The 18302-nt window shown below is 41.1% G+C and overlaps 1 protein-coding gene across 1 annotated transcript in view; it reads right to left on the reverse strand.

The window, feature by feature from the left end:
- Nucleotides 1-1135: 1135 nt before the first annotated feature.
- stx1a (syntaxin 1A (brain)) overlaps nucleotides 1136-18302 on the reverse strand; it is a gene marked incomplete at its 3' end in the record, with an annotated part of 67000 nt that continues 49833 nt past the window's right edge. The window contains exons 4-11 of the mRNA XM_080429149.1: nucleotides 16040-16114; nucleotides 14067-14140; nucleotides 13387-13495; nucleotides 5915-5988; nucleotides 5663-5797; nucleotides 1946-2161; nucleotides 1726-1836; nucleotides 1136-1213 (exon numbers count right to left, since the gene is read on the reverse strand). Coding sequence (XP_080285275.1) covers nucleotides 1136-1213; nucleotides 1726-1836; nucleotides 1946-2161; nucleotides 5663-5797; nucleotides 5915-5988; nucleotides 13387-13495; nucleotides 14067-14140; nucleotides 16040-16114 — 872 coding nt within the window. The remainder of the gene's footprint in view (nucleotides 1214-1725; nucleotides 1837-1945; nucleotides 2162-5662; nucleotides 5798-5914; nucleotides 5989-13386; nucleotides 13496-14066; nucleotides 14141-16039; nucleotides 16115-18302) is intronic.

The following is an 18302-nucleotide window of genomic DNA, read 5'->3' on the forward strand; positions in this document are numbered from 1 at the left end:
ACACAGTCAAATCCTCAGTCTTACTCTGGGAGTGTACAAATGGGCCAGGACAATTTTCACATGTGTTAAATGAACACTGCAGATTTTGCTGTATATCAATCAATACTTTAATCAAATGTAAGAAGACCAAAAAGATGATAAGAAAACCATTTGTGCCAATGATTATTATGGAGGAGTGACAGTGATGTTTGCATTTAGAGTAAACTTCACTTTGGACAGTTTCTATATTTTAGCATCTATACTTCTTAGATAGTAACAGTAAACCTCTATTGCTGGTCTTTGTCACTGGTCTTACTATTGCTAATTACAAACTAACTAACTTTTACTTTTGTGAAACCTGTGTTCACAGAGACAATATTATTATCAGGTTTCTCATCAGCATAGTCTGAATATAAATACTGGAAGAAAAATGTGTTGGTTTGGTTTTCTCAAATAAAAAAAAGTACTGTAAGTGACATACCGTACCTGCATTTTGTAAATATTGCTTTATCTTATCTTACAAAGTTATCTTACATTTTTTGCCTAATCTGGATATCTATGGCTTTGTAGAAATAAGCTATGTAGATAGAACATGCATCATAACAAATCTATGTATAAATCATGACAACCACCACAAGCACAGGCACCAAAAACAGCAGAGGAGTTCCTCATAGTGAACAACTCTTTCATGCCGACATCTTAGAAAATGAATATACAATTGATGAATGAATGACAAGCAGTGCAGAGAGTTCCTGTAATAGTACTATGGGGCTCCCGCTTGCAAATTGTCACAGGTTAAGCCACGTTATACTTCGTTGCGCAGCGGGGAACAAGCTCACAATGAGTTGCAGCAGGATGCATTGTGAGCTTGTAGATCTGCTGTTTTCAGTACGCAATACCAGTGCGCAATCAAGTATACTGTAACATGCTGTTTATCAGTACTGTAGGTACTGACTACTGTCCATATTATGGAAACTATACACCCAAATGACTGAATAAATAAGATTATGGGAGTGCGTAATGCGTTTCCTGTGAGGTAGACTGGGACAGACCCATGATGGACAGAAGGTCTTGGGCCTTTGTACCACGAAGGGCACAGGGTCTCTAAACCCTGTCTCACAATCTAAACTAAAAGATCTGTTGATTTCTGAGGGATCTAACTGAGTCCAGCTGCTAGGGCAATGGTGAAGATGATCACACAGACTGCAATACAAATTCCTATCAGGATCATCTTCTGTATAGGGGGCAGGGGGAGAGAGAGAGAGAGGGATGAGTTAAGTAGATGATAAATGGACGAAGGACAGATCAAGTGAGTGTAAAGAAAAGAAAAAAGAAACAACCAAAGAATGTTACAAGCGATGAAACAAACAATGTCATTACACACTATAATCATAAGATTGAATTTGGTTCAGGTTATGGGGGAGATAATCATGAACATTATATTCAATCAATCTCAGTCAATTTGGATTATGAGATACATGAGCGACAATACAGATATGAACCAGGAGGTGGCAGAGTTGTCCGTCCAATTATACTGCATCTCTTGACTATTTGTGGCAACAGGTTGCTAAATGATGAGGGTAATGATCCAGTTGATAACTGCGTTTTTGGATAATGCTGTTGGTGTATATATTATGCAAAATGAGACCACCACACGCATGCTACATATAAGCGCTTACTGATCATGCAGACATCGCAATGACACTCATTTTCTGTGGTACAAATGCCATGCTTGATAAGACTCACCCTCCGTGCTTTACTCTGGTATTTAACAGCCTTCTTAGTGTCAGACACCGCCCTCTCCACATAGTCTACAGAATGTTCCACATTGTACTCTATACGGTCTATCATCTCCCCCTAGAAGCGTTTGGTTAGAGAGGATGTGGCAGCATGTGATGGGGGGGGGGGGGGGTAGGAGGTAGCAGGGATAGCAATGGGGGGGGGGGGGGGCGGGCAATGGGCATACAGAGAAAGAGAAGAAAAGAGAAGCGATAGCAAGAAGGGGAGAAGGAGCAGAGAAAAAAAACGTGGTGAGAGTCAAGTCGTAGACTGTGTGCATCTTGTGTCTCACCCGTTTGCTGAACTTCCTGGTCTTTTTGCACTGGGCAAAGCTCTCCTTGGCCTGCTCCACATACTCCTGGGCCTGCAGAACACTGTGCTCAATGTTGTTCACTAGCTCCCCCTGCAGGAAGAGAGTATAAGATAAGATAAGATAAGATAAGATAAGACAAGACAAGACAAGACATATTTTTTATAAGTCTCTCGTCAGTACATCCTAGTAGTCTACAGTATGTGCAGAGTCAGTAGTAATTCAAAAGAACAGACAGTGAAAAGTAGATTACATTCCTTCATGTAGATTTACTTTGATGGATTTATCTCATGTGGATTTACATAATGTGGACTTACCTTGTTGTACAAAAACCTATGTCTCATACCTGTTACTGTTCTAAGGAACGGCACCTTATGTAGGCTATTGCACCCGTTACTTTTAACCTTGCCTTATGGCTGCACCTTACATACACATCTGCATATGATGCTTTCTTTTCTAACCTCATGTACATACAGTAACAGTACATGTATATAACTGTGACATACGTATGTCATAACAGTATGTGTATCTTTGATTATTTGACCTGTTTCTATCCTGTGCTTTTCTCCTTGCTCTTCCTCTATTCTCTTCCCTTCTCATGAACAAAATACAAATGGAGTGCGCACAAAAAAAGAAAGAAAATCACCCGCTTCTTTACACCGCTAAACCTGTGATGTGACAAAAAAAGGTGATTCTGATTCTCAAGTGAAAAAAAGTATGCATTTTTTTAAGGCTTCCATTTCCCCCTATTGCTTTTCTGTCCTTTCTACATTCGTATAGCGCTTCCTTTGACGGTGCTGTATAATTGTACTCAAACTATTGCAGTACTCTCTCAACCAGCATTCATCACAAACAATCACAATTATTGCATATATCATTCGTGTCAAGCTGAAACCTTGTATCTCCATATTTCTACTTTTTTACCCCACAGTTTTTGTGTAAATTAATGCCCCTTTCGTCATACTACAGTGCCTCACAAAAATAGCACAAATAGCTCACAAAGTTAAATCTGTCTGTGGGTTTTATAATTATTGAACCAATGAAAAGTATTAACAAAAGCTTGTGACTAAATAATAAATACATTAGATCCATTGGAACACAGTTTTCTTTTTTCTATTTCCTGAAAAGTAATACTTTTGGAATTACAAGGTATCCACCCAACAGCGACGATATCAATGATCAAACCACTATCATTAAAAGTAGCTTGGAGTCAACAACAGAGGGAACTCCCAAATGACATTTAGACAATCAGTTTCATGATCTCATGCGTGCATGCTGTAATGTTGTGAGAACATTTAATTAGAGCATTGTAGTGATTGGCTATGCTGCATAATTATTGCAATTATTGGATGCACCTGTTACTGCTCTACTCTTTTTATGCTCTGCTCATTATTGTCTCCCCCAGGCCGAAAGCGTGGCCGAGACTATGTATTCGCCCCTGTCCGTCCATGTGTGTGTGTGTGTGTGTGTGTGTGTGTGTGTGTGTGTGTGTGTGTGTGTGTGTGTGTGTGTGTGTGTGTGTGTGTGTGTGTGTGTGTGTGTGTGTGTGTGTGCGTGTGTGTGTGTTCGTCCGTCCGTCCGTCTGTTAACAGCTAATCTCCGGCACAGTTGGACCGATCGGCGTGAAACTGCACGCACACTCCCTGGAGGCCAGAGCAGAACCAGTTGCCCACATTTTTCACATCGGCCTGAAGATGGATGTGAAGATGGATCTGTCCGATTTTTCATATTCCATCCTGATTGGCTAAGATTGGAATCATAAGTTTGCAGGGTGGCTCGTTTTTAACAAAATGCCTCAAATCATGAACGCAGCGTGCAATTGCCGTGAAACGCAGCGTCCAATTGCATTGAAAGGCTGTGGAAGAAATGGCACCCTTTTCACATTGGCCTATTATAGCGCCACCAGCAACGATTTTTACTCCTACACATTTTGTCCAAACATCACGCAAATCGGTACACATTATGTCCATAGTCATGTGAAAACTTCATTAACATTAATCCCTCAACGTCTACAGATTCCACTCACCTCTATAATGACTGTATTCCGAACATTGCTGGCCTACAATAACCTACCTAACCTAGCAGAGACCTGTGCTCCGAGGAGCACTTCTTCTAGTTTTTAATGCTACCCCTTGTAAACCTGCAGTAAAGCTGATCAAACGTATCACTGGTTGTTGTCTTATCATCATTTCAGTGAATGAGTATTACATTAAAAAGGAACACTATACATGCCACAATATTATTAATGTAGATAATAAAGAAAAAGAAAATCACACTGAAATTACCTTGCCATAGTAGCAGGAGGTCGCAACTTAGATTCAGTAGGTAAATGGGAGAGAAAAAAGGAAGACAATGACCACAGAGGAAGATGACAAGAGAAAGAAATGGGTTTGGACGATATGCAGGTGGGACGACAAAGATCACAGCTAAGGAAGACAAAAATAGTATATAAAGGCAAAGTCCAAGCTGATGTAATACTCAATGTTAGTCATGGAAGTGTGTTAGTTTGATCAATAATTAAATTACATACATTCTTTATGGTTATAGGTTCTCACATAGGCATAACATGGATACATATGCACCCCCATATACACATAAACACTGCAGTAGACATTATACAAAAACAACTCCCACACTATAATTATGAAGGGAAATCCACTGGTGCATAGTCATTACAATACATAGGGTATGCCCTTCATATGTGTGATCTCATATTCATCCTCAATGCTCATTCTCATTCATCTATTCTCTCACATAAACTCTTCTATTTCAGTATCCTTTGCATGATTCATTTCAGACCCAGTATTACTGACAAGAAAAACAATTGGTCTCTACTCTCTCCAGGGATTTTCCCCACACAGTCATGCAGCAACACAAATAGACTGCAGACCTAATGGTAGAAATGTGTAGCTGCCCACTTTAATTAAGTCACAGCACACAGCGCCCCTGGAGCATTTTTGGAGTTCAGTTGGCTGGAATCCCATCACTACAGGTGTGTGTTTCATCTATTTGGACTCAATCGTATATGTAGTGCCAGTACCACAGTACAATCTGCACAAGTCAAAAAGAAAATGCGTAATTCTCAAGGCACGTGCAAAGAGAGAAATGCACTGTGCTGCCAAGTTAATTTGGTGCTCTGGTGCTATTTGCAAGTATTTAAATGAGGTAATTTGCGTACATTTGGCACAACATTGTCTTCTTTCTTAACTAGCCTACATAGCTCTGAAGTAATCTACACTTTTGAATGAATTTTGTGAATGAATTTGAAAGTGTGGACATTGCTGTTGATTGATTGATTACTACACTGGCATTGTGAATTTTCAGACTTTTGCTAGGCCAACATAACGCCTCGGAACCAATGGTTCAGGAGGTAGACCGGACGTTTAAGAACCAGGGATCCAACCAGGTTCCTGGTTGGATCCCGGGCTCCTCCTGGCTGTAACCTGTCCTTGGGCAAGAGACACTGAACCCCAACTACTCCATGGGCACTGTTCACTACTTTCCCACTGGATTCAATGCAGAGGTATGTGGCAAATCTACATGGCCACTGGTTGGCCTCACTACGTCGAGGCCCTGCCACCTCTTGGGTCTCACCTGGCTTTCCACTAGCATGGCCATGTCCACGAACATGTCATGCAGTTCTCTGATGCTGTTCTCCAGTTTGATGATCTCAGTGTGCCGTGTCTCTATCTCATTCATTGCTTGTTGGGTGATGTTGTCCATGACGATCTGAGAAGGTTGAGAAGGACAAAGAAAATGGGTGGGGGAGAGAAGATGAAAGAGATGAGAGAGTGTAAGTGCCACGTGCATGTGTTGAATCTCTGTGAATTTGTTTTTATTACTCACCCCTGATGTGAAGATAGCTGGGTTGTCACTCTCCAACATACTCTCCAGCTCCTCATTTGTTGTGTTCCTCCCAGCTAAAGAGTGCAAACACACACACACACACACACACACACACACACACACACACACACACACACACACACACACACACACACACACACACACACACACACACTCACACACACACACACACACAGAGTCATAAACATCTACATTTTGGATAAGTGTATTGTTGTCATAAAGGTCAGAGGGCTGGGGTATCAGGGTGACATAGAGTTAAATGTCAGAGGGCTGGGGTATCAGGGTGACATAGAGTTAAATGTCAGAGGGCTGGGGTATCAGGGTGACATAGAGTTAAATGTCAGAGGGCTGGGGTATCAGGGTGACATAGAGTTAAATGTCAGAGGGCTGGGGTATCAGGGTGACATAGAGTTAAATGTCAGAGGGCTGGGGTATCAGGGTGACATAGAGTTAAATATCAGGGTCAGGGTGACATAGAGTTAAAACAGTGGGCCACCACCACAGAGTCCCGGGTTCGATTCCTGTACCTGTGCCTCTGGCTTGGCAAGGTGCTCCAATTAACCCATTGAGGCCTGAGGTTCCGATTCTGCAAAATGTCTTCTACATCACTAACGGTTTTCTGAAAACGGTTTCTATATCAGTGGTTTTCAAACGTTTACATGTCAAGGATCCCCAAAATGATATGAATTTGGCCACGGACCCCCATCTCAAAATATTTTGTTCCAGGGACCCCCGGAAGCAAAGATTTGAGTTAATGTTTGCTTTAAAAGAATATATATATATATTCAAAGATTTGCACACATTTTCACGATTTTTCAAAAATAGCAGATATACAAGCTCGTAGCGCAGCACTCGGTGCCGCGCTACGAGCTTGTATATCTGCTATTTTTGAATAGCGTGTAAAATAATGCTTTTTTGACCACTGTACACATGAGGGGAATTGACAGAACGATTCAATTGAGGAGACATTTTAAATAATAAAAAAGCTGTGCAAACAAAAACAAGACATATAGTCTAACAAAGGCGTGGCCTTCCTGTCCAACCTTTAGCTATTGATATAAGTTACAGTACTATGTGTGTGAACCCACACATATCGCAATGCAGTGTTCAGAGGCGAGGCTGCACTGGAGGATGGCTGCTTGTGTGCATGTCCTAGTGTGGTGAAGGTCAGTTGGCCAAATGGAAATAGCGATCAGCGATCTTTATAAATGCACAACTACTGTGAAGTTGAACAAAAGTGCTTCACAAGAACAATGTTGGTGTAACTGAAAGAAAAATGCATAGATTTTCAACTACACCCCAACTTTCACAATCTTCGAGTTTCACTTTTCCTTTACTTCACCGGGCATTCATGGCTAAAGGTGGTTCTGTTTAGTGATGCCATGCACATAGCAGATTGGCGCATTGGTCTACGTTTGAGGGGAAACATACATACAAACCCTGTTCTAGGTGGTTTGGCCTAAGGCTCTGCTGTAAAAACAAATGTCAGAGGGTTCTGGTAGGAATGTGACTTCTTAGCTAAAGACCCAGGCAATGAGCAGTGCAGTGTCCATGTCATTGAATTCAACAGGTGCCTCAAGCTACACCTGACAGGGATAATGAGCACATTAATAAAAATTCAGTGAATAGCCACACCCTATTCTCCTCTGTGCCCATCTGGGGATTAATTAAAGGATGATGATAGCTATGCTCATTGCCCTCTATCCATCTGCCCAGCAGGTTCCACCAGCATTTGTATCCATCCATCACTATCCAAAGAACCCGGTGAGAATATTGGTCTGACTTTAAAAAGTAGCTTTAAAAACTAGCTCCTTCGAAAGAGGAGCTAGTACCAGTTTCCCTGTAGACAGACGACCCCCCCCCCTCCTCTTTTTTGTACATATTTTGTATTTCCTCATGCTTTTTTTTGTATATAATTTTTATTTTTCCATGCCCCCCCCCCCTTTTTTGTACATATATTTTTTAAATGCTTTTTTTTGTACATAGTGGTATTTTTTTCTGTATTATCTGTATTTTCATGTTGATTTTTGAACTGTTTGGTTGCTACTATATATGTCTATGAAATTAACTCAAGGACCCCAACGGAAACAAGTCCGCAAGGACTTTTTTGGCCGGGCCTTTTAGACAAAAGCATTATTAATGTAACTGTGTTGTTTTACATTCTTTTGCCTAATAAAAATTTCAATCAATCAATCAATCAAAACACTTTCAACTTGCATCCCTATTTTTACAAACAAATATATTTATTTTTAATCTGTCGGCTTGTAGACCTGCTATTTTCACTATTTTTGAAATAGTGGTTAAAGGGAGAATGATCGACATGTCCTCATCGCCACCAGGTCTCTAGGACAAGGAATTCTCTACTAACAGTGCTAGAGGAACGTGTAGCAGGGAGTTAATGAGACAAATTGACAGACATATTGACAGACATCTCTTACTTTATCCATATTCTCTTTAGAGAGAGAAAGAGAGAGAGAGAGACAGACAGACAGACAGACAGACAGACAGACAGACAGACAGCATGCAATTGTCACCCGGCAGCAGAAGTAGTGCCACTCAGAGTTCACCTGATGGAATCTAATCGATATTTGAGATCTAATCAGAATGAGTGAGTGTGTGTGTGTGTGTGTGTGTGTGCGTGCGTGCGTACGTGCGTGCGGGCTACGCTGGAGGTTTGGTCACAGAGCAGGTAGGTTGATGGTGAGTGATGAGGGCTGTGCGTGCCCCCACAGGGCCAATGATTGCCTTCATGAACAGAATACTAATTTAATAGTGTGTGAATGTGTGTCTACATGTGTACTGTATGTGTGTACATACAGTATGCAGCATGGTGTAGTTATTTCATTCAAACTAATATCGTTACTGTTGGGTGGAAACCTTGAATCGTAACTCCAAATTGTATTATTATTATATATATTGAAATTAAAACACACTCACACACACACACACACACACACACACACACACACACACACACACACACACACACACACACACACACACACACACACACACACACACACACACACACACTCTAATCCTTGTTGGCTTCTTCAGACAGGCGCAGAGGGAGGCTCTTATTGGTGGTTACCATGGAGACCTTAAACCGGAGACAACCTAATATGAAGCAGAGAAGTGTCACTTCACCCATAGCGTTTATGGGCTGTTAAATCATTCATGCGATGCTGCTACTAGTAGCCTTAGTATTTCAGCTCCATTGTTATGTAACAGCGTAGTCGAGCGAGACCCTCAAGGAAGAAAGTGAGGACACAGACCACACAGAGGTGCAAACATGCTTTGTGATTCACTTCACACGGGAAGTATGTGATTAATGCGTCCTTGGCAAGTTTACATTATGCTATAACACTGGCCTGCAATACCATAGTGGTACAAACGTTCCGAGCGTTAATTTAACTCTGTCAGAGTTATATTTTTGTGTGGTAATGCAAATAATATTCACAATTATGTGTGGCATGATGTCCAGTGAGAAAAGAGGTGAGAACTTAATAAGCTCTCCTAGGACACACTGGAATACATATTATTAGTATAATAACGTCTTTAGAGCATCTTGTTTTGTGCAAAGTGAACTAGTAGCCTTAAGTGTATACAGTGAGCAGGATTTGTATGTCTACACGCACGCACGCACGCACGCACGCACGCACGCACGCACGCACGCACGCACGCACGCACGCACGCACGCACGCACGCACGCACGCACGCACACTATCTGGGAACCCATCGCCAAATGAAAAGGAAAAACAGCGCCCTCTGCTGTTTTTTAGAGCAGAATCTGTTCTTGAAAGATTAGATACATACAGACTTGGTTGCCTGAGTCCACTCTTGGCACTAGGCAGATGACAAGAGCAAATAAACCAACTCTCTGCCCACAACATAACTGACTTCCCCCTGAAATTACATCACATGAGTCACACTGTGTGTGTGTGTGTGTGTGTGTGTGTGTGTGTGTGTGTGTGTGTGTGTGTGTGTGTGTGTGTGTGTGTGTGTGTGTGTGTGTGTGTGTGTGTGTACAACTGTATGTTTATATATGAGCTGACTGTCCCAATGCCTGCTAGGGGCAGCTGGCCTGGCACTATGCATCCTGCCCGCCACTCAGCCAGCTAGCTAGTTAGGTAGCTCCAGGGTAGCAGAGTGCCGAGTCCAGGAACCTGGGGATAGAAGATAATACCTGACAAATCCTATTAATGATGCAGTGTGACAGGAATGAGAGGGGGTTGGATCAGAGCTGGTGCAAACTACATCATGGGCATTGGCATACACATGGGCTCATTATGTGCACAGTGCACACTCATACATACTGTACAATTGCATGCCTGCATGGATATACACACGAACGCACGCACGCACGCACGCACGCACGCACGCACGCACGCACGCACGCACGCACGCACGCACGCACGCACGCACGCACGCACGCACGCACGCACGCACGCACGCACGCACGCACGCACGCATGCGCGCACGCACGCACACACACATGCACACAAGCACGCACGCACACACCTGTGAAGCCCCCACACACAAAACAGTGTTCCCCACTTCTTCTGTCACGGAGACATACAGTACAAATCGTGTGCTCTTTGTCATATTAACGTGACCAACATCTGCATCACATCAGACAACATGAAGACATGTAGAGAGGAGAGACGGAAGAGGGAAGTTCTATCTCACTGTCTTGTGTTACTGTAATGACTCAGTAATTCAGTGAAGTGACTCTGTTGGTAGGGGATGGTTTGCCAAATTATAGCAGACGAATGACTGCAAATCAAAGTCAAACTAAATAAAGTCAAATTTGACAGGAAAGCATCTTCCTTTTCCCAGCATGCATACAGTAGTTAGCTCATGAACAGGACACATCTGCTACTGGTGTGTGGAGGAAATGCATTGTTCTCATGTTTTTTTTCCATCAGACTCTGGTGAAGAGCATACAGTATAGGTCAACACGTAATTCGGGAATTACATGTTGATATATATATGATGTAATATATGTGACACTTGCACATTGATTGATCCTGTTGCTTTGTACAGTACATCTACACATGAGATCAGTGAAGTTAGCACCCCATATGATGAAATATGAATACAAATTATGTCAGAATTTGTGCTGGTATAATTTTTTTAATATCAATATTTATATGGTTTTGAGCGCCCCAGTTGGGGGGGGGGGGTTTTCACTGTTTCAGAACAGTCCTGCACATGAACTCTGAAGCCGCACTGAGGCCCCTGCTGGAAAGCATCCCAGCCAAAACATTAAAGTAACTAGTAATTGGGCCGCGCAACCCGGAAATGACCGTAATAATCCTAAAACGGGAGCGAAAAAAATAAAAATAAATATATATTTTTTTGGCCCAGTGGCCCACTGGCCCAGTGGCCCACCGGGCATTTGCCCGGTACGCCAAATGGCCAGTCTGCCGCTGTCGTCATGATATTGAATTATCCACACTGTTCATATTCACAACAGGCACTCTCATCAAGATGCCTGCTGTCCATTGTTGTATGCTGATGTATAAAATAGGTTTAAAGTGGTTAGGTTAAACATATTTTGAGGCTATTAAGCAATTTTGCTAGGGACCCCCTGGAACCCCCTCAAGGACCCCTGGGGGTCCCCAGACCCCACCCAGAAATGTCACTGCAGAGAACCATTAAAAAAAATGTCTTCCATGCCAATGAATGACCTGATTTTGACTTAACATGATAAGAGCTGGCTGGGTTTCCCAAATGCCCATTGACATTAAGACTCTAATAAAGACACTGCCAGACAGGTATTCAAACCTTGTTAAACCAGGTACCGAACAGTGGCGGATACGTGCTTTATGACTGGGCCTGGAAAAATCTGTCTGAGCCCGAGTTTTTTAAGCTTATGAGTAATGACCGGTGGATGATGTCAACATGACAATTCTTCTCACCGTTTCCGATTGTCTTTACCGCTTTGAAAAGTTCAAAGCCATCTCATTTTAGAAAGTGGAGAAATTGAAGTAGAAAGTAGACAAAAGTGCAGAGATGGTCATGGAAATAATAACAATAATACACTTGACTTTTAAAGCAATTTTGGAAAATGGGTTACAAATTGTTCCATCTACGCCTTCCCTCTCAGCTTTCCTACTTACTATATTTTTAAAATAAAATAAAGTTCAGAAGGATGATGACTAACCACTCTCCCTCTTTAAAAACACAGCATGTGTTCTCCATCGTGTCTACTGGACTAGTATGCATTAGTATTTTATTGATGGTAATATTATTGACCACTCATTTATGTTCTTGGCAAAAATACAGTGAGGAAAATGTCCATCACATGCCCAAGGGTTGATGAGCGGTCATCTTTAGGAACACAGATGTTTGCTATAGAAAATGTCAAACTTTTTAAAATAAAACTCAGTTGAGAGGAATATTTCTGCTGGCAAGTGACTTTTTTGTAGGATATTATATTTTGTTTCATGTACATTCTCAATTTAACGCTGGGGGGGAAAAAAAGTATCTGAGATACTTTTTCTATGTAGCTGTAGCTTTACAAGCTACATTCCTCCAGGGGTAGAAATGTAGCTTAATCAAGCTACTGCCATGGTGAACTACTTGTAGTTTTACAAGCTACGCTTTCAAAGTAGCTTCCCCAACACTGATTACCAGCATACAATTTACGGCACAATGCAGCACAAATCCAGCACTAAAGAATGATGACACCATTTTATTCATATTTTCATCATATGGGGTGCTAACTTCACTGAGGTTGCCCATGCTCACTTTGCACATTTGGATGAACATTTCAGTTTTTGATCTGAAATTGACTGCACACTGAAACGCTGCTAATTATGATAAGTTACTGTTACTGTTAAATGTACATTTGTATATATAATTTTTTATTTTGTCATTCTATTCTTTTCTTCTTTTCCTGCTTTAATAGATTGTATGTTATGTATGTAGCACAATCTGCGGGACAAGTCCCAACAACATTTTGCCGATTGTACTTGTGTAAGTCAGTGACAAATAAAAACTTCTTGAATCTTGGGGAATATTTTTTCCAGTCCAGCAGTGTGCGAGCGGTTTTTCTTCAGCTCAGCATCTGCCTTATTTGGTAACAGATGTGCGTGCTTCTTCTTACTAGCTGTACATATGGTGCAACCTTTTGCATTCGTGGAGCCCCCTAAGGGCTGAAGTGAAACTTCTTTTTGGAGGTGTGCCCTACACAGGCCCCTCAACATGCCGATTTCAATTTGGGGTTGATTGGATGGAACACTATATGGCACTTTTTGTAAGAAATGTGCCGCTCCCACTAATGTTGGAAGCCAATTACCGGCAAACAGTATAGAATATCAGAACCCTGTTTAATGCTCATTCTCACATGACTCCTGAGATCATTTGTACATCATTTGGAAAAGTAATGTTTCTGCAACAAAGAGAGAAAGAGAAAAGAAACGTATCCCTCCAGGTCTACTCACTGATCTCCAACTGTCTCTGGATGCGTCCCTTGCAGCGCTCCCTGTAGTCTGACTGGGTGGCGTTGTACTCTGACATCACCTCTACAAACTTGCGGGACAGTGTGGAGTGCTGGAGGGAGCAACAAAACACAACTCTTCACTTATGCACACTTGCTATATGTACAGTGCAGGTTGACAATGATCAGAAAGAAAAGACATGAGAAGTCTTAGTAGACATGGTGTACAGTATGTAGAAAATAATGCTGAAATAAGATAGTATAAAGTTTGTACGGCAGCTAACAAGCTTTGGCAGCTTACACTTGTGCATGTCTTGTAACATCTTGGATCGAGCTACAATAACCTTACTATCCTTAAAATATGTTAATTGCGTCTAGTCTACAGTACATATTCATATATTGTACATAATATATTGTTGATATACTTTTGAGACGGTATATATACTGAATTCATTCATACATTAATTGTAGACAGACAGACAGACAGACAGACAGACAGACAGACAGACAGATTTAGCCCCATTATCTTAAGTTGTTTATATGGTTTTGTTTTATTTTAGTTTTACCTTTGTCTTTCCTGTGTTGCAACCTGGCTGCTGTCGCTGCTGAATTTCTCTCCAGGGATCAATAAAGCTTGTGCAATTCTGTTCTGTCAGGTGAAATGGGAAAAAAATAATAAAATACCTGTGTCTTGCGTATCCTCAGGTCAGCCGAGGATCTATTCTGCGCCTCCTCCTGTTCAATGGTATGCAGGATATCTGAAAATGAACCAGTGAAAATAAATTGAATCATTGGGTCAAAGGTGATGCTGAGAAATGAGTGCTGAGACAGTTACTAGCCTATATGCATTGGTGTGTGAAAAAAAGAAATGAAGTTGACTGCACATAATTCACATGAAAATGGCTGTTCGGTATTGCATTCCAATTATTGCTTGAAGCATGAACATCCTATTTTGGTGCTCTAAGTGCTCTGAGTGTGACATATTGCCTAAGCACAATAATCACACATCCAAAGTGACAGAATGTGACAGAATGTCATTAATACCAGAAAGGGAATGTCGCAATGCAATGTATTTTCGGCGAATGTTTGCCCCAGAACAGGGGCGCTAGGTTTCATGACGTTATTTTTTTTGCCTGCCAATCCTAGTAGAGGAGCTGTCTCTACAGGCTCAAGGCCATCAATCATCACCTTTAAAGGAAACTGAATTACACCATGCTGTGAGGACCTGCTCATTCACAACCCATCTTCCTTTTGAACTAGATTCAGAATTTCACAGTTGGTATATAAAATGTTTTGAAATACATTAAAAAACCTTTCGATTATTCGATAAATCGAAACAGTAATCAATAGAATCGCTAATAACATAATTGATAGTTGCAGCCCTAGGAGTAAGAGGAAAACATAGGGGCAAGCAGTGGAAATCCATGTATAGTTAATCACACAGTGAATACTAGCGTGTGGAAAAGAGTGAAATCATGTTTTATTGAGACTGGGAGACAGTGTTGAGTGAATGAGACAGGCAGTGATGCAGAGGGATATGGTGGGAGAAATGAAAGTGCGAGATGTTACAAGGGCTTACTGATAGCTAGTGAGCCATAATTACACATAAATTATACATAACATATTATCAGAGGTGGACAGAGTACTCGACCCCAGTACTTGAGTAAGAGTACAGAGTACTCCTGGTTAAATTTACTCAACTACAAGTAAAAGTAGCTCAGTCAAAATGTTACTCAAGTAAGAGTAAAAAAATACTTGCTTTTAAATATACTTAAGTATTCAAGAGTACATGCTTTTAAAAATACTTAAGTACAAGTAAAAGTAAAAGTAAATTTATTATTTTTCACATCAATGAATTGCTGTAATTTTTTATATGGCTTTTGTTTTTATCACAAGTCAAATTAGTGCAGCATTGGTTCAAAACGAGTAAACTAAATTAATATCTTTATAGTCTAGTGGTGCAGCACAAAATAACCAAATAACCACAAAATATTAAATTTAAATATACTGTCTTGAACAAACAAAAATATGTCTAAAACCTCAGCAATTCCAATGCAACAAAATAACTCCTCATCTAAGCCAGTGGTTCTCAACCTTTTCAGGCTGTGACCCCCCAAAATAATCATATTTGAACTGAGGACCCCCCACCCTGACTGTAATGTTACCACAAAATTGACTGAAATAAACTAAAGCAGGGGTAGGCAACCTGCGGCTCTAGAGCCGCATGTGGCTCTTGGGCCCTCTCCCGTGGCTCCCAGTTGCTTGGGCAAAGTAGTATGCAAAGGAATAAGAGGTTTTCTTTCTGTTTTTTTTTCTTTTTACTTTAGGCATAAAGTTAAGTTATTAAAGTAAAGTTATTAGTACAAAAAAAGGGTCGCCCATACACCAGATAAAAATAAGAAACTAATCATTGAAGGAAAATAAATAATTTATTGATGCTTGGTTTATTTGCTTTCACCACCAACGTTTCTGGCTTACTGGTATACTTGATCTGCTTTGAGAAATTAGCAAACAATAAAAAAAAAGTTATATCGAAACACCAGAAAAAGCACACAAAAAATGTATAGATATAGATATAGATAGATGAGAGGAGGGAAGGAGAGGGAAGGAGTTAACATGGGAGTAGAGGGGATGAGATGAAAGCATACTGTACTTACTCAATAATTTGGAGCGCACTTTGTTAGCGAACTTCTTGATGTCTGCCATCAGATCCTCCAATTCAGCCTTAGTCTCTGCAAGAAAGAAAAGAGGAGGAGAGGAGAGCAGAGGAGAGGAGAGGAGAGGAGAGGAGAGGAGAGGAGAGGAGAAAAAGGAACACTTTTCTTTGGCATGTAACGCTTTATGCTTATGAGAAAGACTCGCATCACACTGCCATTTTCATTTTCTAGCCGATGTAAATACAGAATGTTTGTAAATTCACTCTACTCATTTTAGGAATATTTGACCCAACCTGTTTGACTTGTTTTCTTTCTCTCTATTATTTCCATTTTCCTGAAAACAGTAAATGGTGGGAGCTTACTACGACAAAGATTTTCACCCACTTTTTAACTGTATGGATTCAAACTCAGGTCCTTGCGACTCACAAGAAGCATATGATCAGTTCATTAAATGGCTGAGCCACCAGCCACCCCCAGCAGTGGTATCTTGGTCTTATTCTTGCTCACTCACTATAGACAGAGAAAGTGACAGTGACAGTGACAGTCTCTCCCTGCATCTGTCACTGTCTGCTCCCAGTTCTGTCCCTCATTAATTTGAGTCGCGGTGCCTCTGGCTTGGCCGAACGTCCATACGGGGAGGAACAGTTCATTCCGTGTTGAACAGTGAGTATGTGTTTCTCCACAAACACTATGTCCTCAATCGCAGGTGAGCCATTAGGCGCTAGCAGTGACAAGACTACACAAAAATGTATGTGTAATTCAGGAATTGGCATAACAAATACATTGGGAGAAAAGAGGGAATAAAAATAAATTATAAAAAAATGATAATCAAGAATTCACTCAGCTTTTCCAAACATAATTTATATACTGTATGTATATATTTTTTTTCTCACCAATTTAGTCATTGCCAATTCCCCCATGTGTATAGTCCCTGTCACTGCCAACGCCTACTGTTTGATGTGGGGTCTTGGTATCTCCTCAGCTGCCAGCCGCTTCTTTTCACCTGACAGCGAGGAGCTTCACTGTTCAACATGCAGAGTAACACCCAGTCCTGCTCCCTGCTGAACAGGCACACCAACCAATCTGTGGGAGTCGCAAGCACGGCGACACAGATCATCCTCCCCTGCCAGCTTCCCACCCACGAACACATCAAATTGCGTTTGTTGGGACGCTTGGGGCATCGTGGAAGAATCAAACCCCATGGTGGTAGAAACCCTTACCCTTGCGCCACTCGGATACCTCAAACATACAATTAATTGAAGGAATAAACTAATACTGACATTACCAGAGATACCAAACACTAAAATAGTTGTTACTTATTAACTACCCAGTGTACAGTACCTGGCTCATAATTGATGAGCCAATGAGTCCCAATGCAGTTTTACCCCAAATATCCCATCCTACAATTGAGAACTAATTGGATGATTATCTCAGCCAGCCCTAATCTGACAAGAGGCAGCCAAGTTCACCGTAATTCTCAGTTCCACATCATTAGTGAGTCATATACTGTACAGTAGGTGCACAGCTACAGGTGCCCTTTGATGTTGTCTATACAAGGCAGAACGAACAAACACGGACCAACACAATGTCCTTGTAACCAGCTACTAAAAGCTCTGGAGGTGTAAGAAAGGCACAGATTAAAGCTAATAAATTCAGTTCAAAGATAATCCATTTAACAAGGTAGATTTAGAGGAGTTTATTTCTGTGCTGGTGCAAAAGCCTGAAGCTATCTATCTGCATACAAGTGGTTAGACAGAAAGAGCACATGACATGAGCATGCGTGAAACGGAGAAATAGACATGATGAATGGAAGAAGGGAAAGACAGATAGGAAGTAGGCAGAATGGAAATGGGTGTTAAAGCGGAAAGAAGACGGATCTTTCTAAAATACATGTCTCTCTCACACACTTTTCCAGACATATAACTGAAAAAGAAATGTATCATCTTAACGCCACAAGAGAAGGAAATTTACATATGCAAACAAGGTTAGGCAGAACATATGGTTGTTAAAGTTATTCCACTCAAGAATATTCAACCAGACATGCACTCCAGCTTGCCAGAAGGACTATTACTATAATCTGTTTATTTCCGCATGGTTCTGCATTCATTTGATTCAGACAACAAAACTCACACAGAAGGAAAAGAAAAGAGAAGGAGAGGAAAGCCTAAAAGCATGCTGCAGGTATCTGAAACCAATCATTTTTTGCAAGTATGATATGAGCATATGTCAAGACGAATGCTGGAGCAGGCAGATTGGTATTACC

Source organism: Gymnoscopelus braueri, assembly GCF_963280865.1.
Source record: "Gymnoscopelus braueri genome assembly, chromosome: 5".
Lineage (NCBI taxonomy): Eukaryota > Metazoa > Chordata > Actinopteri > Myctophiformes > Myctophidae > Gymnoscopelus > Gymnoscopelus braueri.